The sequence below is a fragment of the Salvelinus fontinalis genome, chromosome 7 (genome assembly GCF_029448725.1).
Source record: "Salvelinus fontinalis isolate EN_2023a chromosome 7, ASM2944872v1, whole genome shotgun sequence".
NCBI lineage: Eukaryota > Metazoa > Chordata > Actinopteri > Salmoniformes > Salmonidae > Salvelinus > Salvelinus fontinalis.
The window spans coordinates 20,636,175-20,660,991 of record NC_074671.1 but is presented as its reverse complement, the minus strand read 5'-3'; the positions used below and the strand labels follow the sequence as shown (position 1 = coordinate 20,660,991).

Here is a 24,817-nt window from a genome sequence, read left to right as displayed (position 1 = left end):
ACATGCACACACACCCTTCCCTCCGAAGTGTAAATAGTGGTTCGGGCCTTGGCCCCTGTAGTGATGAATCAGAGACAGGCCGTTGACTGAAGAAGAGGTAAGGTGGGCGTCAGAGGTGAAAAAATCCCATCTACATTTCCCCAGTCTTTCAGCTGGCTGTGGCATTACAGCTCATATGGGAGATTTGTCCCGGGTGCGAGCTAACGCAGAGCGCTGCTTTATTCTATCACACCCTCCCAGCCATACTTTGACGTTGAGGTGTTGTGAAAGGGACGAGCCCATGTCTGCCTCGGCTGCATAGTCTCTTCATAGTAAAAACAAGAGCGGAGACGCTTTTTGCCTGCTGCTAACCTATTGTAACTCTTAATTGTCCTCCACCATGTAATCGAGAAGGGAACTGTGGATTGGTCTCTGTCCGTTCGTCTGTTTATCTGTTCGTCTGTCCATTTGTTTGTATGTTAGTCACACGCAATATCTAAGACAGCACTGGCCCGATTTTGACAAAACTGGGTGGATGATGTATCTTGCCATAGAGATCCGGCATTTATAAAATGACACTGATTGACCCACGGCGGAAGCTATAGTAAATACAGTAACTGACATTTGTGAGTCAAACCAGAGAGGATGAGTTGAAGTGAGAGGGATAACTGGGCCCAAAATCTGTCTTCTCCAGCAAGTGGCGTTTTGATGTTGTTGTGTGTTTGTATGGAGGTCAATGAGAGAGTGTTGAATTTGTTTAAGAAAACATTGAATCGCTTATTTGCTACATGTGGCTTATTTGATCAAATATACGTTTTGTAATACTTAGGTTGTTACTAGTATACTGATGCTATGTTATGCTGGCCCAGTTGAACGTTACGTCATCGGGCGAAAGCGCGGGGGAAGCTCGCTCTTTTTAAATTGTAACGACTGTCGTACTCTTCCTCCTCCTCAGACGAGGAGAGGAGAGAGGGATCGGAAGACCAATTTGCAGCGAGGTATGATGACATAATGAATTTTATTTACAAAACTAAACTAAACACACGAAGAACACTTGATAATTACAAAACAACAAACGACGTAGACAGACCTGGACATGGAACTTACATAAACCACGAAGAACTCACGAACAGGAAAACAGACTACATAAACCGATACAGTCCCGTGTGGCGCGACAAACACTGACACAGGAGACAACCACCCACAACGAACACTGTGAAACAACCTACCTAAATATGACTCTCAATTAGAGGAAACGCCAAAGACCTGCCTCTAATTGAGAGCCATACCAGGCAACCCTTAAACCAACATAGAAACAGAAAACATAGAATGCCCACCCAAACTCACGTCCTGACCAACTAACACATACAAAACTAACAGAAAACAGGTCAGGAACGTGACACAAATCTAACATTAATCTGCACAACTCGGTCAGAATGGTACTTTGTCCAAAAACACAAATGCAATCAAATCAAATCAAAGTTTATTTGTATTTACTTTGAGAATGTATATCTGAGCTAGCAATTTTATTTTATTTTATTTAACTAGGCAAGTCAGTTAAGAACAAATTCTTATTTACAATGACGGCCGAACGAACAGTGGTTTAACTGCCTTGTTCAGTGGCAAAATGACAGGTTTTTACCTTGTCAGCTTAGGGATTTGAACTAACAACATTTTGGTTACTGGCCCAGTGTTCTAACCGCTAGGCTACCTGCCACCCCAGATGAATACTTTCATCTGGACAAACAAAAAACGGTTGTTTAGCAACCAGATACCAACTGTGTTCTGTGGAGAGAAAAAAGCGAGTTCCAATTGGATGATAGCAATGAGGGTGATCGAATCAGGATCAAATCCTCTGTTCTCCTCAAGCTCATTAATGATAGAATGTTCATATTTGAAGATGGCGAAAAGGGCAGTCTCTTTGGCGCATGATATGGAGTACAGGGAGATTATTAGCTAAAGAGACTGGTACAGGCTAACTGCCTTCCATTTTCTCTTTTATTTATTCACTTTTATTTTACCCTGTTTTCTCCCCAAATGTATGGTATTGAATTGGTAGTTACAGTCTTGTCTCATCGCTGCAACTCCCATACAGACTAGGGAGAGGCGAAGGTCGAGAGCCGTGCGTCCTCCGAAACACAACCCAACCAACTGCTTCCTGACACAATGCCCACTTAACCCGGACGCACCAATGTGTTAGAGGAAACACAGGGCTCTTGGCGACCGTGTCAACGTGCACTGCGCCTGGCCCGCTACAGGAGTCACTAGTGCGCGATGGGACAAGGACATCCCTGCCGGCCAAACCCTCCCCTAACCCGGACGACGCTGGGCCAATTGTGTGGCCGGCTGCAACAGAGCCTGGACCCAGAATCTCTAGTGGCACAGCTAGCACTGCTAGCATTGTCAGAGTATCTGGTCAATATAATGGATAATCTGTGGTCACACACGATAACTGAATTTGGCCCAATGATTTGTGGGGGACAACATGTTTACTGTTGCCTGGTTTCCAATGTTTTGAATTGTTCTAATTATCTTTTAGGTGCTAACTAATGTTTCAGGGCAATGTTCTCTCTCGCTGCCCTTTTCCTGATAAAGGATAGCAACTGGTATGCATCTGAGGCCACGGTTAGCTGGATAGAAGCAGATGCCTGCTCTGTACGGGAGACTGGCTGGGGAACCCTGCGTGTACTTCCTGATTATCTACACAGTGAGCTACAGCAAACCTGATACAGCCTCCATGGGTGACATGCATATAACAGGTTGTCTTAAAAGAGGGAAAAGAGAGAAAGAGAAAAAGCAAGAGAGAGAGAGAGAGAGATGGAGGGTGGAAGGAGTCAGAGACAGTTGTAGGGATAAAGATAAAACCAGAGAGTTGGGGCGCAGGCAGGTGTATAGAGATGGAGTAAGTGAAGGGATAAAAGAGAGAAAGAGAGAACAAGGGACGGTGAGAGGACAGGTGCATAGTAAGATTAAAGCGGGTGGGCAAGACGTGACCGCTCTCTTAAAACTAATTGGAGCACAGGTGTGCAAAGAGACAAACCGACACAGATAAGTCAGCTCTGTTTAGAGGGATGGAGGGAGAGCGAGAGAGACAAATGGAGGCAGAGAGAACGGAAGAGAAAATAGATGTAAACAACTGCTTTTCCCCTCTCTCTCTCTCTCTCTCTATATATATATATACATACACATATATATATACAGTTGAAGTCGGAAGTTTACACACACTTAGGTTGGAGTCATTAAAACTTGTTTTTCAACCACTCCACACATTTCTTGTTAACAAACTATAGTTTTGGCAAGTTGGTGAGGATATCTACTTTGTGCATGACACAAGTAATTTTTCCAACAATTGTTTACAGACAGAGTATTTCACTTATCATTCAGTGTTTCACAATTCCAGTGGGTCAGAAGTTAACATATACTAAGTTGACTGTGCCTTTAAACAGCTTGGAAAATTCCAGAAAAGTATGTCATGGCTTTAGAAGCTTCTGATAGGCATCATTGACACCATTTGAGTCAATTGGAGGTGTACCTGTGGATGTATTTCAAGGCCTACCTTCAAACTCAGTGGCTCTTTGTTTGACATCATGGGGAATTCAAAAGAAATCAGCCAAGACCTCAGAAAGAAATTGTAGACCTCCGCAAGTCTGGTTCATCCTTGGGAGCAATTTCCAAACACCTGAAGGTACAGCGTTCATCTGTACAAACAATAGTACACAAGTATAAACACCATGAGACCATGCAGCCGTCATATCGCTCAGGAAGGAGACGCGTTCTGTCTCCTAGAGATGAACCTCCTTTGGTGCGAAAACTGCAAAATAGAAAGAGGAGTGGGAGACCCCGGTGCACAACTGAGCAAGAGGACAAATACTTTAGAGTGTCTAATTTGAGAAACAGACGCCTCACAAGTCCTCAACTGGCAGCTTCATTAAATAGCACCCGCAAAACACCAGTCTCAACTCAACAGTAAAGAGGCGACTCCGGGATGCTTGCCTTCTAGGTAGAGTTCCTCTGTTCAGTGTCTGTGTTCTTTTGCCCATCTTAATCTTTTCATTTTATTGGCCAGTCTGAGATATGGCTTTTTCTTTGCAACTCTGCCTAGAAGGCCAGCATCCTCTTTCTATTCTGGTTAGAGCCAGTTTGCTCTGTTCTGTGAAGGGAGTAGTACACAGCATCGTACGAGATCTTCAGTTTCTTGGCAATATCTCGCATGGAATAGCCTTCATTTCTCAGAACAAGAATAGACTGACGAGTCTCAGAAGAAAGAGCTTTGTTTCTGGGCATTTTTAGCCTGAACCCACAAATGCTGATGCTCCAGATACTCAAATAGTCTAAAGAAGGCCAGTTTTATTGCTTCTTTAATCAGCACAACAGTTTTCAGCTGTGCTAACATAATTGCAAAACGGTTTTCCAATGATCAATTAGCCTTTTAAAATGATAAACTTGGATTAGCTAACACAACGTGCCATTGGAACACAGGAGTGATGGCTGCTGATAATGGGCCTCTGTACGCCTATGTAGATATTCCATTTAAGATCAGGCGTTTCCAGCCACAATAGTAATTTACAACATTAACAATGTCTACACTATATTTCTGATCAATTTAACGCTATTTTATTGGACAAAAAATGTGCTTTTCTTTCAAAACAAGGACATTTATAAGTAGCCCCAAACTTTTGAACGGTAGTGTATATACATTGCTCAAAAAAATAAAGGGAACACTTAAACAACACAATGTAACTCCAAGTCAATCACACTTCTGTGAAATCAAACTGTCCTCTTAGGAAGCAACACTGATTGACAATAAATTTCAGCGCCCTGCAAAATGACCTCCAGCAGGCCACAAATGTGCATGTGTCAGCATATGGTCTCACAAGGTCTCACATATGGTCTCACACCCTCATGGAGTCTGTTTCTGACCGTTTGAGCAGACACATGCACATTTGTGGCCTGCTGGAGGTCATTTTGCAGGGCGCTGGCAGTGCACCTCCTTGCACAAAGGCGGAGGTAGCGGTCCTGCTGCTGGGTTGTTGCCCTCCTACGGCCTCCTCCACGTCTCCTGATGTACTGGCCTGTCTCCTGGTAGCGCCTCCATGCTCTGGACACTACGCTGACAGACACAGCAAACCTTTTTGCCACAGCTCGCATTGATGTGCCATCCTGGATGAACTGCACTACCTGAACCACTTGTGTGGGTTGTAGACTCCGTCTCATGCTACCACTAGAGTGAGAGCACCGCCAGCATTCAAAGTGACCAAAACATCAGCCAGGAAGCATAGGAACTGAGAAGTGGTCTGTGGTCACCACCTGCAGAATCACTCCTTTTTTGGGGGTGTCTTGCTAATTGCCTATAATTTCCACCTTTTGTCTATTCCATTTGCACAACAGCATGTGAAATTTATTGTCAATCAGTGTTGCTTCCTAAGTGGACAGTTTGATTTCACAGAAGTGTGATTGACTTGGAGTTACATTGTGTTGTTTAAGTGTTCCCTTTATTTTTTTGAGCAGTGTATATTAACAACCTGTTCCATACATGTTGAGAATGCTGTATCAGGTTTCCATAAACATTTGCAAAATGTTCCATTAAACGTTTGCAAACCACGTAGTGGTGTGCCAAGCCCGATATCCTTCTCCCAGCTCCCAACCTTTTCAACTTTAACAAAGTTTTATATTTATTCAAGAAGCCTGGCTCATTTCACGTCTCCTTATCAACATAAATTAAACTTTGAAACTAACCCTAACCCCCAGACAACAAGGTAATGGGCCACAATCTCGCTCAGTTCAATTCAACCCATTTTAATGGATGCAGACAAAGAGACAGTTAGGTGAAAGACAAATGCAGGCAACAAAATTCACTTTGCCCTCAAGGTTCTTATTCCATATTCCTGATTGGGCGGCAATATACGGGGCCATTGTTACCAAATGGAAGAAGTACCCAACTACAGAAATACTAGTATAAATCTTTACAAGGTGTAAAATTGGACAGGGCATCCATTTTGGGAAGTTTCCGCTCAGGGCCAAATTGCTCTGGAGGAAGTGAGAACACAAAACAGGGCATGAAAATAGCCTTTGTGCGTGGGCATGGAGCAGCTCACTTCAGACAGAGAGAGAGGGAGAGGGATGGAATGAGAGAGAGAGGAGGGTGGAGAGAGAGAGAGAGAGAGAGAGAGAGAGAGAGAGAGAGAGAGAGAGAGAGAGAGAGAGAGAAAAGATGAGGGGGAGAGAGAGAGAGAGAAAAGATGAGGGGGGAGAGAGAGAGAGGAGAGAAAAGGGAGGGTGGACCAGAAGACTAGAAGAACTCATACATCTGACCCACATTTAGTAGACACAATGAACATCACAGTTCTAACATGAGGGAGACAAGCACACATGGCAATGCCTACAGTGTGAGACAAGACCAACTCTGTCATATTTCCGTACCTAGCAGCAGTCTGCCGTCTGAAGTCAATCACTAATTCAAGTAGAAAATATTAGCCTCTATGATGTAACGACTCCATTTTTCTACTCCCTTCCTATAGGCAGAAACTCAAACACGAAGTACCCGTGCTAAGGACTATTCAACGCTGGTCTGACCAATCGGAATCCACGCTTCAAGATTGTTTTGATTACACGGACTGGGATATGTTTCGGGTAGCCTCCGAGAATAACATTGACGAATACACTGATCCGGTGACTGAGTTTACCAGGAAGTGTATAGGAGATGTACCTACCCTAACCAGAAACAATGGATAGATGCCAGCATTCGCGCAAAACTGAAAGCGCGAAAGCGCGAACCATCGCATTTAACCAAGGCAAGGTAACTGGGAATATGGCAGAATGCAAACAGTGTAGTTATTCCCTCTGTCGCAGACACCGACATCTTGCTTCCGAACAAGCAAAACACCTTCTTCGCCCACTTTGAGGTTAACACATTGCCACCGACGCGGACCGCTACCAAGGACTGTGGGCTCTCCTTCTCCGTGGCCGACGTGAGTAAGACATTTAAGCGTGTTAACCCTCGCAAGGCTGCCGGCCCAGACAGTATCCCTAGCCGCGTCCTTGAAAGCATGCGCAGACCAGTTGACTGTAGTGTTTACGGACATATTAAATCTTTCCCTATCCCAGTCTGCTCTCCCCACATGCTTCAAGATATCCACTATTGTTCATGTACCCCAAAAGCAAAAGTAACTGAACTAAATGACTATCGCCCAGCAGCACTCTTTTCTGTCATCATGAAGTGCTTTGAGAGAGTAGTCACTTTAATTTGCTTACCGCCCCAATAGATCCACAGACGATGCAATCGCCATCGCACTGTACACTGCCCTATCCCATCTGGACAAGAGGAATACCTATGTAAGAATGCTGTTCATTGACTACAGCTCAGCATTCAACACCAAGCTCATCATTAAGCTCGAGACCCTGGGTCTGAACCCCGCCCTGTGCAACTGGGTCCTGTACTTCCTGACTGGCCACCCCCAGGTGGTGAAGGTAGGAAACAACACCTCCACTTCACTGATCCTCAACACTGGGGCCCCACAACGATGCGTGCTCAGCCCCCTGCTGTACTCCCTGTTCACCCATGACTGCGTGGACATGCACGCCTCCAACTCAATCATCACGTTTGCAGACGACACAACAGTAGTAGGCCTGATTACCAACAATGATGAGATAGGCTACAGGGAGGAGGTGAGGGCCCTGGGAGTGTGGTGCCAGGAAAATAACCTCTCACCCAACGTCAACAAAACAAAGGAGCTGATCGTGGACTTCAAGAAACAGCAGAGGGAGCACCCCCCTATCCACATAGACGGGATCGCAGTGGAGAAGGTGGAAAGCTTCAAGTTCCTCGGCATACACATCACTGACAAACTGAAATTGGCCAACCACACAGACAGTGTGGTGAAGAAGGTGAAATTTGTCTTGGCACCTAAAACCCTCACAAACTTTTACAGATGCACAATTGAAAGCATCCTGTCGGGCTGTTTCACCACCTGTACGGCAACTGCACTGCCCACAACCGCAGGGCTCTCCAGAGGGTGGTGCGGTCTGCCCAACGCATCACTGGGGGCAAACTACCTGCCTTCCAGAGCACCGACAGCACCCGATTTCACAGGAAGGCCAAAAAGATCAACAAGGACAACAACCACTTGAGCCACTGCCTGTTCACCCCACTTTCATCCAGAAGGCGTGGTCAGTACAGGTGCATCAAAGCTGGGACTGAGAAACTGAAAAACATCTTCTATCTCAAGGCCATCAGACTGTTAAATAGCCATCATTAGCACATTAGAGGCTGCTGCCCTATATACATAGTCTTGAAATCACTGGCCACTTTAATAATGGAACATTAGTCACTTTAATAATGTTTACATGTTTTGCATTACTCATCTCATATGTATACAGTGATCCCTCGCCACTTCGCGGTTCACTTATCGCGGATTCGCTATTTCGCGGATTTTCATAATGCTTTTTTTTTTTTTTTGGTGCATTGTGCTCTGCATTCTGATTCGCTAAAAACTCACTCCCGCTTCTTGTATCAAAACATGCTACGAATTGTGCTATCATTTTGTCGTCTCGTGCAGTTATGTGTACGTACATAAAACAGCTTGGCAAATTTACATTAAGTTGGCCAAATTATCTTGTAATTTCGAACATCTCCTAAACCCATAATGTCGACGAAACGGCCTGGACCGACAAAAGCACCTGCGGATGGGCCCAAACGGCGGAAGATGCTACCTATAGTTGCTAATTGTAAAAAAAAAATAATAATCTATTTCGCGGATTTCACTTATCGCGGGTCATTTTCGGAACGTAACCCCTGCGATAAACGAGGGATTACTGTATACTATATTATATCCTATTCTACTGTATCTTAGTCTATGCCGCTCTGACATTTCTCGCCCAAATATTTATATATTCTTAATTCCATTCCTTTACTTTAGATTTGTGTATATTGTGTCTATTGTTGTGGAATTATTAGATATTACATGTTAGATATTACTGCACTGTTGGAGCGAGAAATATAAGCATTTCAATACACCTGCAATATCATCTTCTAAACACGTGTATGTGACTAATAAAATTGAATTTGATTTCATGTTTGGGGATAACAATATCTGATATATTACAGTGGCCCATTAATGGCTTGTATCACAAAAATGCAACTGATATCGATATAGACTTCCATATCGGTACGCTTCACTTCCACCAACCCAAACTCCTATCCTACCTGCTTGCTCTCCTCCTCCTCCTCCTCCTCCTCTGAGCTCTCGCTCTCCCCCTCTTCCTCCTCATCCTCGTCCTCGGGGAACTCCACGTCCGACTCGCCAGGAGCGATGGGCACGCTGATGGTCAGGTTGGGGTTGGTCATGTAGCTGTCGTCCACCTCCGGGACCATAATCTTCTCCCCGTGGCGTCCGATCCCTCCCGCCACCGCCACCACTGTCCCGTTGCCCACCTCGCCAAGCGGAGCACTGTGGCTCAGCCTCTTGAGCTTCAGCATGGCCTCGGCTTCTTTGCTCTTCTGCCGCCGCCGCTTGAAGTTGCCGTTGAAGAAGTCGCAGATCTGCAATGAAGAAATAAACTGCGTTTAGAAGATTCACTTTTTTGCATGTTATTTTTGGGGGTTTTGTGATTAATTTGTTTGTTTGGTTGATATTGGTTGTTTGGTTTATATTGGTTGTTTAATTTTTACTCATAGCCCATACTACATTTCATGCTGTATCTTATTTTGAATATATGTAATTGTCTATGCTAAATAGTCAAAATAAAGTAGAGAATGAAAATGTAATTAAACAATGAATAGCTGTTTAAAATCAAGTGCCTAACCAACCTGGCTTCGGAGCCAGCCCATGCCGCTTTTGATGCGGCCAATGGCAATCTGTAGGTTGTTCATCTCGCCATCGTCGTCGGGCGCCGAGAGGTTGTCCGAGCTGAACGAGCTAAGCAGCAAGGCTAGGAAAAGGTTGAGCACCTGGAGAGGGAGAGGTGTGTTAATAAAGCCTGGGAGGAGAGAGTGGAAGGAGTTTTAATAAAGCCTTGTTGGACAAGCTGAGGTTCAGCATCTGGGAGTGGGAGAGAAGGAGAGGAGTTTTAATAAAGCCTTGTTGGACAAGCTGAGGTTCAGCACCTGGGAGTGGGAGAGAAGGAGAGGAGTTTTAATAAAGCCTTGTTGGACAAGCTGAGGTTCAGCACCTGGGAGTGGGAGAGAAGGAGAGGAGTTTTAATAAAGCCTTGTTGGACAAGCTGAGGTTCAGCACCTGGGAGTGGGAGAGAAGGAGAGGAGTTTTAATAAAGCTTTATTGGACAATTAAGATGTTATTACTTTCACATTGATTCAAAAGTTAGTGACAAACAACATCTTACAGTAAACCAGACTGATAGATCAAATAGCTATAAAAAGCTAGCCTGCAGGTCTGGTTCCTGTAAGCGGCAGAGTGTGGACGGAGAAGGGCCCTGATGTGTAACACTAGGAATGTAAACAGCAGGTGTGATTTGGGCCTGGTTTTAAATGTCAGCCTCCAACGGGAACAGAAGCTCTCCATGTCCATGTTAAACAAGAGAACCTGCTCCTCTGGGCTGTAGGGCTGTGTGTGTTTAGTGTGTGTGTGTGTGTGTTTAGTGTGTGTTTAGTGTGTGTGTGTGTGTGTGTTTGTGTGTGTGTGTGTGTGTGTGTGGGGGGGGGTGGGGGGCAATCTGTCCGCGTGCCTCCATGCTTGCGTGCCTGCCTGAATTTGCACATGGCAACCATAGCCCCTTAGACACAGGGCCACTTTTCCTCAGTTTAGTAAATGTCAACCACGCACGAAAAAAAGTTTCATGATGGAATTTCATTACCATCGTGTAATGACTACAAACACCATTTTGTAGTCAAATTTCAATTTTTTGCCCCCACATCCTAACACAAGCTTCATAAATGAAACACAGTGATTTAATAGTGCCTATAATAACGAAACATCCTAGACCAAAAATGCATGTTTTGGGTTTACCTGAGACTGTTCTCTCTGTGTTTCTCCAAAGGCTTATTGGTGTTGTACCAACGCATCAATCAAATCAATCCAAATCAATGAATTGTCATGTCATTCATCCGTTTCTTGGTAACCATCCATGTATTATATCTTTGCAGCCAGCGTCAATCAACATGGACAATGTTCTATGGTTCTGAGATTTCACACTACTTTTGGCAAAGGGAAAAAAACATGTTATGTGGGAGTGTCTAGCGTGTCCCCATATTACCCAGGGGAACAAACCATAAGTGTATGTGTGTATGTGTGCATGCGTGCATGTATGTGTGTGCATGTGTGTGTTTGAGGATGGGAGTTGGAGGCGACACAGCCCTGGACCTCCTGTGCCGGTCTCGCCACACTTGGTGCCCGCTGCGACAGGTGTAATTAGGTGTCTGGCTTTTCTATTTTCTGCCCCGCTACACTTGTCCTACAAACACACCACCATGCCATGCTGCCATCTCAGAGAGTGAGAGAGCAAAACAACATGGAGTCCACTGAATAACCCACTTCATTCAATTGTTTGATATCAAGAAGAGGTGTCTGAGGGTGCACTCAGATTGTGTCTGAGGGTGCACTCAGATTTTTGGGACTGGGCTTTACTTACTTACTAACCTTTGCCTGCTTGCCATAGCTGTTTAAAATCACATGATGCACACTCGATGATGTCATCAGTGGCTCCTTCTATTGTTATTTTGAAACAATTAAACCTGCTGTTTTCACATATGTTGACGTTGCAGTGGTGCTGGAGATGATCAATTTGATGTTGAACATTTTAGAACGTTCTCTTTTAAGTTTGCAGGCTAAGGTTGACCTTCAAAAATGACGAGCATGCAAATCTACACACGACACTCCCCCATTTCAAGACAACCTACAGGAGACACATCACAACACCTCATGTATCATCCCACAATAGCACAAATAACTCAATAGTATAACATAGACTGTTTATGGTCGATGCGGACTCTTGCGTCAACCATGAGTTGCATGTTAGCGGGCATGACACTGGTGAGATGATTGTGTGTCAAATCACAACACTCACCTCGCATGATGACACAGTACATGGCCAAAAGTATGTGGACACCTGCTCGTCGAACATCTCATTCCAAAATCATGGGCATTATTATGGAGTTGGTCTCCCCTTTGCTGCTATAACAGCCTCCACTCTTCTGGGAAGGCTTTGCACCAGATGTTGGAACATTGCTGTGGGGATTTGCTTCTATTCAGCCACAAGAGTATTAGTGAAGTCGGACACTGATGTTGGGCGATTAGGCCTGGCTCGCAATTGGCGTTCCAATTCATTCCAAAGTTGTTTGATGGGGTTGATGTCAGGGCTCTGTGTAGGCCAGTCAAGTTCTTCCACACCAATCTCGACAAACCATTTCTGTATGGAGCTCGCTTTGTGCACGGGGACATTGTCACGCAGAAACAGGAATAAGCCGTCCCAAAACTGTTGCCACAAAGTTGAAAGCACAGAATCATCTAGAATCTCATTGTGCTGTAGTGTTAAGATTTCCCTTCACTGGACCAAGGTGCCTAGCCCAAACCATGAAAAACAGCCCCAGATTATTATTCCTCCGCCACCAAACTTTACAGTTGGCACTATGCATTGGGGCAGGTAGCATTTTCCTGGCATCCGCCAAACCCAGATTCGTCCGTTGATCACTCCAGAGACTGCGTTTCCACTGCTCCAGAGTCCAATGGATGCGAACTTTACACCACTCCAGCTGATGCTTGGCATTGCGCATGGCGATTTTAGGCTTGTGTGCAGCTGCTCGGCTGCTCGGCCATGGTAACCCATTTCATGAAGCTCCTGATGAACAATTATTGTGCTGACTTTGCTTCCAGAGGCAGTTTGGAACTCGGTAGTGAATGTTGCAATGGTATTTACCATATTTGGTATTTGATATTTACACGCTACGTTCTTCAGTACTCGGCTGTCCCATTTTGTGAGCTTGTGTGGCCTACCACTTCGCGGCTGAGCCGTTGTTGCTCCTAGAGGTTTCCACTGCACAATAACAGCACTTACAGTTGTTAATGTAGCATGTATATGTGGCGTAGTTGGCTGGCTCACCCCTCCTCCAACCTCCATCCATCCCAATGGTGTTACAATGAAATCCCCACTAAGGAGTTACCAATGGGTAGTATAATTTAAGATACAGTATAGTGCTATAACGCTAGGCTAAACCTTAAGATAATACGAAGGTTAATCATATAGCTCAAATAGTGGTGGACAATTCTATTTCCTAGACCTATGCTATGTTGGCTATTATGCTGAATGTGTAAATTTAATTTAAATATCAATTTCCATTGCGTGGCTACTATAGCCCATAGGGAAAAATAATGACTGTACAGCCAACTTGGTTCCTGGATATATTGTACAGTGGAATTCTGAATGGGATTAATACGGACTCACAAACACCCTGTGGATAGATAGTTTCTTCCCTTGGGATGCTCTTTATCTGGTGATAAGTCAGTCAGTCAGTCAATCAGTTGTCTATGCAGCTAATGACAGAGAGTATATTGGCTTCCCCTGTAGGAGGAGCACTTGTTCATTGCCAAACGTGTGTGGATGGACACACGCACGCACGCACGCACGCACGCACACATGCACGCACACACACACACACACACACACACACACACACACATTCTTGTGCAGCTAATCTTGTGGGGACATACGATTCAATCCCATTCAAAATCCTATTTTCTTTAACCCCTAACCCTAACCCTTACCCTTACACTAATTCTAACCTTAACCCTAAACCCCCTCGAAATAGCATTTGACCTTGTGGGGACCAACAAAACGTCCACAGTTGGTCACATTTTTTTTGCCTTTAATATTCTTGTGGTATCCACGCAGACGTGCACGAACACACACACACACACACACACACACACACACACACACACACACACACACACACACACACACACACACACACACACACACACACACACACACACACACACACACACACAGTCTTGGTGAAAAATCCTTTTCTTTAGATCTCTCGTTAGACTTCCTCCATCCCAGTGTTTTCTTTAACTTAATTATGCTGTAATTATGTTAATCATGTAAGGGCCCTCTTGTTGGCTCTTTAATAATTCTAAGTGTGGTGCTCTTAGCCAAATTGACTGGGAGGTGTGTCCACGGCGAGATAACGGTAGATGACTGAGTCGAGATCAAATGGTTAATCTGGCTTCCTCTAACTGTCTAATTACATGTGATGTTATACTGTAGATGCAGTAGGTCTGCTGGATTCTACAGTACTGGACTGTATGCTATTGTTCCTGTATCTCCAAGCATAATGTTATGAGAGCTACATAATATACAGTGCATTCGGAAAGTGTTCAGACCCCTTGACTTTTTACAAATTGTGTTACGTTACAGCCTTATTCTAAAATTGATTAAATAATTTATTTTCCCCCATCAATCTACACACAATACCCCATAATGACGAAGTGAAAACAGGTTTTTAGAATTTTGAATTATTTTATAGAATTATTTTACCAATAAAAAACAGAAATACCTCCTTTACATAAGTATTCAGACCCTGAGCTCACATCCTCCTTGAGATGTTTCTACAACTTCATTGGATTCCACCTGTGGTAAATTCAATTGATTGGACATTATTTGGAAAGGCCCAGACCTGTCTATATAAGGTCCCACAGTTGACAGTGCATGTCAGAGTAAAAACCAAGCCATGAGGTCAAAGGAATTGTCCTTAGAGCTCCGAGACAGGATTGTATCGAGGCACAGATTTGGGGAAGGGTACCAAAAATGTCGGCAGCATTGAAGGCCCCCAAGAACACAGTGGCATCCATCATTCTTAAATGGAAGAAGTTTGGAACCACCAAGACTCTTCCTAGAGCTGGCCGCCCGGCCAAACTGAGCAGTTGGGGGACAAGTGCCTTGGTCAGGGAGGTGACCAAGAACCCGATGGTCACTCTGACTGAGTTCTAGAGTTCCTCTGTGGAGATGGGAGAACCTTCCAGTAGGACAACCATCTCTGCTGCACTCCACCAATCGGGCCTTTATGGTAGAGTGGCCAGACAGAAGCCACTCCTCAGTAAAAGGCACATCACAGCCCACTTAGAATTTGCCAAAAGGCACCTAAAGACTCTCAGACAATGATAAACAAGATTTTCTGGTCTGTGAAACCAAGATGGCCTGAATGCCAAGCATCACATCTGGAGGAAACCTAGCACCATCCCTACGGTGAAGAATGGTGGTGGCAGCATCATGCTGTGGGGATGTTTTTCAGCGGCAGGGACTGGGAGACCAGTCAGGATCAAGGGAAAGATGAATGGAGCAAAGTACAGAGAGATCCTTGATGAAATCCTGCTCCAGAGCGCTCAGGACCTCAGACTGGGGCAAAGTTTCACCTTCCAACAGGACAACGATCCTAAACACACAGCAAGACAACGCAGGAGTGGCTTCGGGACAAGTCTCTGAATGTCCTTGAGTGGCTCAGCCAGAGCCCGAACTTGAACCCGATCGAACATCTCTGGAGAGACTTGAAAATAGCTGTGCAACAGAGAAGAATGGAAGAAACTCCCCAAATACAGGTGTGCCAAGATTGTAGTGTCATACCCTGTAATCGCTGCCAAAGGTGCATCAATAAAGTACTGAGTAAAGGGTCTGATTACTTATGTAAATGTAATATTTCATTTGTATTTTTAATACATTTGCATAATTATCCAAAAATCCGTTTTTGCATTGTCATTATGGGGTATTGTGTGTAGATTGACGAGGATTTTTTTTTTTTTTTCCATTTTAGAATAAGGCTGTAACGTAACAAAATGTGGAAAAAGTCAAGCGGTCTGAATATTTTCCGAATGCACCGTACTGGGCCTTGTACAGGTGCTTCATGTAGAATGGGATTTACACGCACATAAAAATACATAAAAAGGCATATATATAGTACACTGTATACTGTACGTGCGCACACACACACACACACACACACACACACACACACACACACACACACACACACACACACACACACACACACACACACACACACACACACACACACACACACACACACACACACACACACATACACACACACACACACACACACACACACATGCAGATATTATAGATTATTTTTACCAATTTGCATTTGACCTTTCACTTGAGGGCTTTTACCATGCTGTGGCCAATATTTTTCTCTGACATAACATCAGTCAAACCATTAGCAGTCTACCACGTTATGGTGTCATTTCTAAAAACATAAAAGGCAGCAAATCAATTAGAAACCGGGGGGAATTCATGTTTTGGCGTCAACTCTGCTATTACAGCAGTGACATATTTTATCACATGTAGCCAGGTCAATGACAGGTCAATGCCAGGTCAATGACAGGTCAATGTCACCACATCCTTGGTGGTGAACATCACCTCGTGGCATAAGGGACCAGAATAAACTGTGCCACTAGGTCAATAACAAAATCCCTTCCCTGAGAAAATCTGCCGCTCAACGTTGGGACTGGTGCGTCGTGTATCCAATGGATTCATTTACATGTTTTTGGATTCTCCTGCAGTGCTGGTGTGGGTGTGTGTGTGTGTGGGGGGGGGGGGGTGTTTGTGTAATTTTGTATGACACACACACACACACACACACACACACACACACACACACACACACACACACACACACACACACACACACACACACACACACACACACACACACACAACCAACATCCCACCCATCATGTCAAGGTACTGCACTCATAACAGCAACAACAACCAGGTTTTTGCCTTTCCGAGCCAAGGCCTGTGTAAAGGATTAAACCCAGCGTTTAGAATAAATCACCTTTAACAGTCAACATCCACAGCTTCATTAGGAAATGCATCGCCGACGTTGTCCCCACATTGAAGGTTCACTGCTTTCCCAATCAAAAGCCCTGGATTAACACTGAGGTTGGGACAGGGCTACTGATCAAAGGGCTATCACAGAAATCCCTGAGGCTACGGCTGAGGACAGGAACAAGTAAAAGAAGTCCCACTACGACTTCCGCAGAGTCATCAAACTAGCAAAAGGACAATACAGGAATAAGGTGGAATCATATTACAAAGGCTCTGACACCTGCTGCATGTGGCAGGGGCTACAGTCCATTACGGATTATAGAGGAAGACCCAGCTGTGATCTGCCCAACGATGCCTCTCTACCAGACGAACTCAATGCATTTTATGCACGCTTCGACAATAACAACACCGTGCCGTGCGAGAGGGCTCCCACCGACCCAGAGGACTGGTGATCTCAAATGCCGACGTGAGAAAAGTCTTTAATCAGGTCAACACTCACAAGGCCACAGGGCTGAACGGTATTCCAGGGTGTGTTCTCAGAGAATGCGCAGATCAGCTAACAGGCTTATTCACAACCATTTTTAACCTCTCCTTGTCCCAGTTTGTAATCCCCACATGTTTTAAGCTGACCACCATCACTCCTGTTCCCAAAAACTCTAAGGCTTCATGGCACAATGACTAAAACCCTGTAGCACTCACATCTGTAATCATTAAGTAATTTGAAAGCCTGGTTATGGCACACATCAACTCCATCATCCCAGACCCACTCCAATTTGCACACAGCTCCAGACGCAATCTCAATTTCACTCCACACTGCCCTCCCCCACGTAGATAACAGGAACACCTATGTGACAATGCTGTTCATTGACTACAGTTCAGCGTTCAACACCATAGTCCCCTTCAAGCTTGTCACAAAGCATAGGACCTTGGGACAGAACACCTCCCTCTGCAACTGGAGCCTGGACTTCCTGACGGGCCGGCCCCAGGTGGTGAGGATAGATAACATCACGTCTGCCACGCTGACTCTCAACACGGGGGCACCACAGGGCTGCGCGCTTTGCTTACTCCCCTCCTGTACTCCCTGTTTACCCACAACTGTGTGGCCACGCACGATGCCAACACCATTATCAAGTTTGCTGATGAGAAAGTGTACAGGGACGAGGTCAGTGACCTGGCAGTGTTTTTGTATTTATTAAGGATCCCCATTAGTTCCTGTCAAGGCAGCAGCTACTCTTCCTGGGGTCCAGCAACATCAAGGCAGTTCCATATAATTGAACATTTTACATGACATTACCTTTCATAACACTTTTCACAACACGTTAAGTGTGTTCCCTCAGACCACTACTCTACTAACTCATATCTACAATACAAAATCCATGTGTATGTGTGTAGACTGTGTGTCTTATCATGTGTATGTGTGTCTGTGTATGTGTGTGTGTGTGTGTGTCTCTTCACAGTCCCCACAGTTCCATAAGGTGTATTTTTATCCGTTTTTTGTATCTGATTCTACTGCTTAAATACCACCTGATGTGGTATAGAGTTCCATGTAGTCATGGCTCTATGTAGTACTGTACGCCTCCCATAGTCCCATGTACACCTCCCATAGTCCCATGTACGCCTCCCATAGTCCCATAATCTTGTGGGGTATGCATGTGTGTCCAAGCTGTGTGATAGTAATTTAAACAGACACCTCGGTGCATTCAGCATGTTAACATCTCTTACAAAATCAAGTAGTGATGAAGTCAATCTCTCCTCCACTTTGAGCCATGATATATTTACATGCATATTAGTGTGGTCCCGGGATAACAACTTCTCCCTCAACGTCAGTAAGACCCAGGAGCTGATCGTGGACTACAGGAAACTGGTAGGGTGAGCACGCCCCCATCGTCACTGAGAGGGCTGGAGTGGAAAGGGTTGGGAGGTTCAAGTTCCTCGGTGTCCACATCACTAAGGACTTAAAATGGTCCACACACGCGCACAGTCGTGACGAAGGCGCTACAGTGCCTCTTCCCCCTCAGGAGGTTGAAAAGGTTTGGCATGGTCCCTCAAATCCTTGAAAAGTTATACAGCTGCACCATTAAGAGCATGTTGACTGGCTGCATCACTGCTCGGTATGGCAACAGCACTCACTGGGGTTGAGTTCCCTGCCATCCAGGACCTCTATATCAGGCGGTGTAAAAGGAAGTCCTCGGAAAATTGTTAGACTCCAGCCACCCAAGCCATAGACTGTTGTCTTTGATTCTCACGGCAAGCGATTGACCCTTGTATTTTTTGCACTGTCTCTATGCATTCTCACAGAACTCTACACACTCACACACACTGACACTCCAACATGCAAATGCACACACACACTTCATTTTCTCACACACACACAAAACGTGCACACATATTTATACTGACACCACACACGCACACGCAAACGCACACACACACACACACACACACACACACACACACACACACACACACACACACACACACACACACACACACACACACACACACACACACACACACACACACACACACACACACACACACACACACACACACACACACACACACACACTGCTGCTACTCTGATTATCATATATCCTGATGCCTTGTCCCCTTACCCCTTAAATATCTACCCCATCACTCCAGTATCCCTGCATATTGGAAATATGGTATTGTAACTGACCCTGTATATAGGTTCTTACTTTCTTTAGTTTTTATTTGTAATTCTTGTGCGTTTTTGTTGTACATTATATTATTTTTAGTTCTACATTGATATTGATAACTGCATTGCTGGGTTTAGATCTTGCAAGAAAGGCATTTCACTCTACTTCTGCACTTCAAATTAAAACCTGAAACTTTTCAATATGAACGGAGCCCCTTCCCTTTCTCCAGCCTGCAACCTTGGACCCCTGACACTGTTCCAGACCAGAGGCAATATCGCCAAATGAAGACCTCAACCCACAAACGCTCTAAAATTGCCGCACACGCACACCCACACAGCCTCACAGTTCACCGGGGGAAGGCATGAAAACTGTGATGCATTCATCAATCAAGGATTACAAAATGTTGGAAGTCCCATCCTACCTGAGCCCAACTCGTTTAGTCGGATTGTACCAATTAGTTTCGATTGGGTCCGGCATTTGCTCTCGATCAGTAGTTCCCAAAGCAGTAATACACAATGGTATTCCCCAGAAATAATGTTTTGAACATAAATACACTGTAATTTAAGCTCTCAAACTGCAAATGTTTTTCTCTGCATCATCGTCAAATGTATAGAATTGCACGGAATTAGCTTTAAACCCGCAAAAACATTATCTCTGAGAGGGGCCTTCACAATGCAGAAGTCATAGTAAAACTGATTGTATACTATTCTTCAGGCATTCTTAAAGGAAAACTCCACCTCAAAACAATATTTTGGTATTTATTTCATTAGTCCATTGTTAATATAGTCCCAAAATGTTAAGCTTGCAGCAATCAAGTTTTCAAGATATGTAACTTTCAAAGTGCAGAAATCATCCCAGTATGATGCATCAACAATGGACTAATTAAGAAAATACCAAAAGATAGTTCTTGGGTGGAATTTTCCTTTAAGTAGGAGTTGTGTTCTGATGTTATGAGGGGTCCCTGATGAATTTGCTTTCACAAAATGGGTCCCTGATGCCAGGGGTGGACTAGGACCAGTAATCGTCCCAGGCATTTCTAACACACCAGCCCATTTTTTCCCTTGAGGCCCCCATTATTAGCCAAATAATGACAATTTTGCAAAAAACTAAATAGTTTTTTGGCTAAAAATGGACCAGCCCATCTGGCATTTGCCAGAAATGTCAGATGGCAAGTCCGCCCCTGCCCGACGCAAAACAAGTTTGAATTAGCTAACCTGCTCCAGATTACAGGTAGATGAATACATAGACCCATGTATATATAGACCCTGAAACATTCTGTATAGCAACAAACTGGGGCTCAAACCAAACCACTTACTTGCTGTATTGGGGCAAAGAAACAGAACGAACCAAGCAAGGACCATACATCAGAAGAGGTTAGCTCAGGACTAGGCAAGAATACAGAGAAAATAGATATGTTGGGGTAGCCTTTGGGGCCTTGTAGGTGCTGAGGCCTGAACGACAAGGCAGCAGTGTAACCCCATAGCTCCCTAAGGAGGCAGCAGTCAACACTATTAGAAAAAAGTGCTATCTAGAACCTAAGAGGGTTCTTTGGCTGTCCCAAAAGGAGAACCCTTTTTGGGTAGAACCGTTTCTGGTTCCAGGTAGAACACTGTGGAAAGGGTTCCAAAGGGGTTTCCCAGGAACTAAAAGAGTTCTTCTTCGAACCAAAAATGATTTTTCAAAGGGTTCTCCTATGGGGAGACCATATCTTTCTAAGAGTGTAGCCCATGCCTGCCTGCCTGCTACGCTCTCTGAGACCCAGGACCTCTATTCTTCCCTCTCTGAGACCTAGGGCCTGTCTGCTTCCCTCTCTGAGACCCAGGTCCTCCCTGCTTCCTTCTCTGCGACCCAGGGCCTGTCTGCTTCCTTCTCTGAAACCTAGGGCCTGTCTGCTTCTCTCTCTGAGACCCAGGGCCTGTCTGCTTCCCGCTCTGAGAACCAGGGCATGTCTGCTTTCCTCTCTGAGACCCAGGGCAGCATAAATATAACCTGAACTAAATCGCTCATCACAGTGTGCAGTCATGCTTACCGACCACAAAACACTTTGACTGGATCATATTAGAAAGATATATTAGGAAGACCTTAAATAACCCTGATATATACCAAGGCAGAATAATTAAGGTTGTCAGACTATAAAGACTTATGACTTGTATCTTTCTGTTGTATCAATGTTTCTCAGAATTGGCCATCCATTGAGTAACAAGCTACCAAGCTAAAGCTCACTAACCCTCTTCCAAATCAAAATATAAAATATAAAATAAAAGTAACAAATAATTAAACAGCAACAGTAAAATAACAAACGAGTCTATATACAGGGGGTACCGGTATAGAGTCAATATGCGGGGGCACCGGTTAGTTGAGGTTATATGTACATGTAGGTAGAGTTAAAGTGACTATGCATAGATTATACACAGAGAGTAGCAGCAGCGTAAAATAGGGTTCTGGGTAGCACTATGATTAGCTGTTCAGGAGTCTTATGGCTTGGGGGTAGAAGCTGTTAAAAAGCCCGTTGGACCTCGACTTGGTGCTCCGGTACCGCTTGCCATGCGGTAGCAGAGAGAACAGTCTATGATTAGGGTGGCTACAGTATTGGACAATTTTTAGGGCCTTCCTCTGACACCGCCTGATACAGAGGTGCTGGATGGCAGGAAGCTTGGCCCCAGTGATGTACTGGGCTGTATGTACCACCCTCTGTAGTGCCTTCCGGTCAGAGGCCAAGCAGTTGCCACAGCCAGGCGGTGATGCAACCAGTCAGGATGCTCGCGATGGTGCAGCTGTATAACCTTTTGAGGATCTGAGGACCGATGCCAAATATTTTAAGTCTCCTGAGAGGGAATCGGCTTTGTCGTGCCCTCTTCACGACTGTCTTAGTGTGTATGGACCATGATAGTTTGTTGGTGATGTGGACACCAAGGAACTTGAAGCTCTCAACCTGTTCCACTACAGCCCCGTCGATGAGAATGGGGGCATGCTCAGTCCTCCTTTTCCTGTAGTCCACAATCATCTCCTTTGTCTTGATCACGTTGAGGGAGAGGTTGTTGTCCTGGCACCACATGACTAGGTCTCTGACCTCCTCCCTATAGGCTGTCTCATCGTTGTCTGTGATCGGCAAACTTGATGGTGTTGGAGTCATGCCTGGTCATGCCAGTCATAAGTGAACAGGGAGTACAGGAGGGGACTGAGCACGCACCCCTGAGGGGCCCCCGTGTTGAGGATCAGCATGGCGGATGTGTTTTACTCTTACCACCTGGGGGCGGCCTGCCAGGAATTCCAGGATCCAGTTGCAGAGGGTGGTGTTTAGTGCCAGAGTTCTCAGCTTAGTGATGAGGTTTGAGGGCACTATGGTGTTGAACTCTGAGCTGTAGTCAATGAATAGCATTCTCACATAGGTGTTCCTTTTGTCCAGGTCGGAAAGGGCAGTGTTGAGTGAAATAGAGATTGCATCATCTCTGGATCTGTTGGGGCGGTATGAAAATTAGAGTGGACCTACAGTTTCTGGGATAATGGTGTTGATGTGAGCCATAACCAGCCTTTCAAAGCACTTCATGGCTACAGATGTAAGTGCTACGAGTCGGTAGTCATTTAGGCAGGTTACCTTAGTGTTCTTGGGCACAGGGACTATGGTGGTCTGCTTGAAACATGTTGGTATTACAGACTCAGTCAGGGACAGGTTGAAAATGTCAGTGAAGACACTTTCCAGTTGGTCAGCGCATGCTCGGAGTACACGTCCTGGTAATCCGTCTGGCCCTGCAGCCTTGTGAATGTCGACTTGTTTTAATTGTCTTACTCACATCGGCTACGGAGAGTGTGATCACACAGTCGTCCGGAACAACTGGTGCTTTCATGCATGTTTCAGTGTTACTTGCCTCGATGTGAGCATAGAAGTAATTTAGCTCGTCTGATAGGTTTGTATCACTGGGCAGCTCGTGGCTGTGCTTCCGACGAGAGTCAGAGCCGGTGTAGTACGATTCAATCTTAGTCCTGTATTGACTCTTTGCTTGTTTGATGGTTTGGAGGGCATAGTGGGATTTCTTATAGGCTTCCGGGTTAGAGTCCCGCTCCTTGAATGCGGCAGCTCTAGCCTTTAGCTCAGTGTGGATGTTGCTGTAATCCATGGCTTCTGGTTGGGGTATGTACATAGGGTCACTATGGGAACGACGTCGTTGATGCACTTATTGATGAAGCCAGTGACAGATGTGGTGTACTCCTCAATACCATCAGAAGAATCCCGGAACATATTCCAGTCTGTTCTAGCAAAACAGTCCTGTAGCTTAGCATCTGCTTCATCTGACCACTTTCTTATTGACCGAGTCACTGGTGCTTCCTGATTTAGTGTTTGCTTATAAGCAGGAATCAGGAGGAAAGAATTATGGTCAGATTTGCCAAATGGAGGGGGAGGGAGAGCTTTGTACAGGCCTCTGTGTGTGGAGTCAAAGTGGTCTAGAGTTTTTTACCCTCTGGTTGCACATTTAACATGCTGATAGAAAGGAGGTAAAACTGATTTGAGTTTCCCTGCATTAAAGTCCCCAACCACTAGGAGCGCCGTCTCCGGGTGAGCATTTTCCTGTTTGCTTCTGGCCATATACAGCTCATTGAGTGCGGTCTTAGTGCCAGCATCGGTCTGCGGTGGTATATAGACAGCTACGAAAAATATAGATGTAAACTTTCTTGTTAAATAGTGTGGTCTACAGCGTATCATGAGATACTCTACCTTAGGCAAATAAAACCTTGAGACTTCCTTAGATTTCGTGCACCAGCTGTTGTTTACAAATATGCATAGGCCGCCGCCCCTTGTCTTACCAGAGGCCGATGTTCTATCCTGCCGAAAAAGCTTAAAACCCACCAGCTGTATGTTAATCATGTCGTCGTTCAGCCACAACTCGGTGAAACACAAGATATTACAGTTTTTCATTCCCGTTGGTAGGATATACGTGCTCGTAGTTCGTCTATTTTATTATCGATTGATTGTAAGTTGGATAATAGGACCCATGGTAAAGGTAGAATACCCTCTCGGCGACGGATTATTACAAGGCACCCGGACCGTCGTCCATGATACCTCTGTCTTTTCCTCCTGCGAATGACGGGGATGAGGGCCTAGTCGGGTGTCTGGAGGAAAATCCTTCCCATCCGACTCATTGAAGAAGAAGAATTCCTCCAGTATGGGGTGAGTAATTGCTGCCCTGATATCAAGAAGCTCTTTTCGGTCATAATGACACAGTGGCAGAAACATTATGTACAAAATAAGTTTGTCTCTCTCTCTCTCAAAGACTGAAACAACTCCCCATAATTTAATTTAGAATAATCAGTGAGCTCAATGAGCTCAAACAAAGTCATAACAGAAAAACTTTTTATAACAGAAAACATGAACATTGTCATATCAT

The 24,817-nt window shown here is 44.9% G+C and overlaps 1 protein-coding gene across 1 annotated transcript in view; it reads right to left on the bottom strand.

Moving 5' to 3' along the window:
• scn5lab (sodium channel, voltage gated, type V-like, alpha b) overlaps nucleotides 1-24,817 on the bottom strand; it is a 186,185-nt gene that overhangs the window by 39,744 nt on the left and 121,624 nt on the right. Inside the window, exons 17-18 of the mRNA XM_055928636.1 lie at nucleotides 9,785-9,925; nucleotides 9,182-9,517 (exon numbers count right to left, since the gene is read on the bottom strand). Of these exons, the coding sequence (XP_055784611.1) occupies nucleotides 9,182-9,517; nucleotides 9,785-9,925 (477 nt within the window). The remainder of the gene's footprint in view (nucleotides 1-9,181; nucleotides 9,518-9,784; nucleotides 9,926-24,817) is intronic.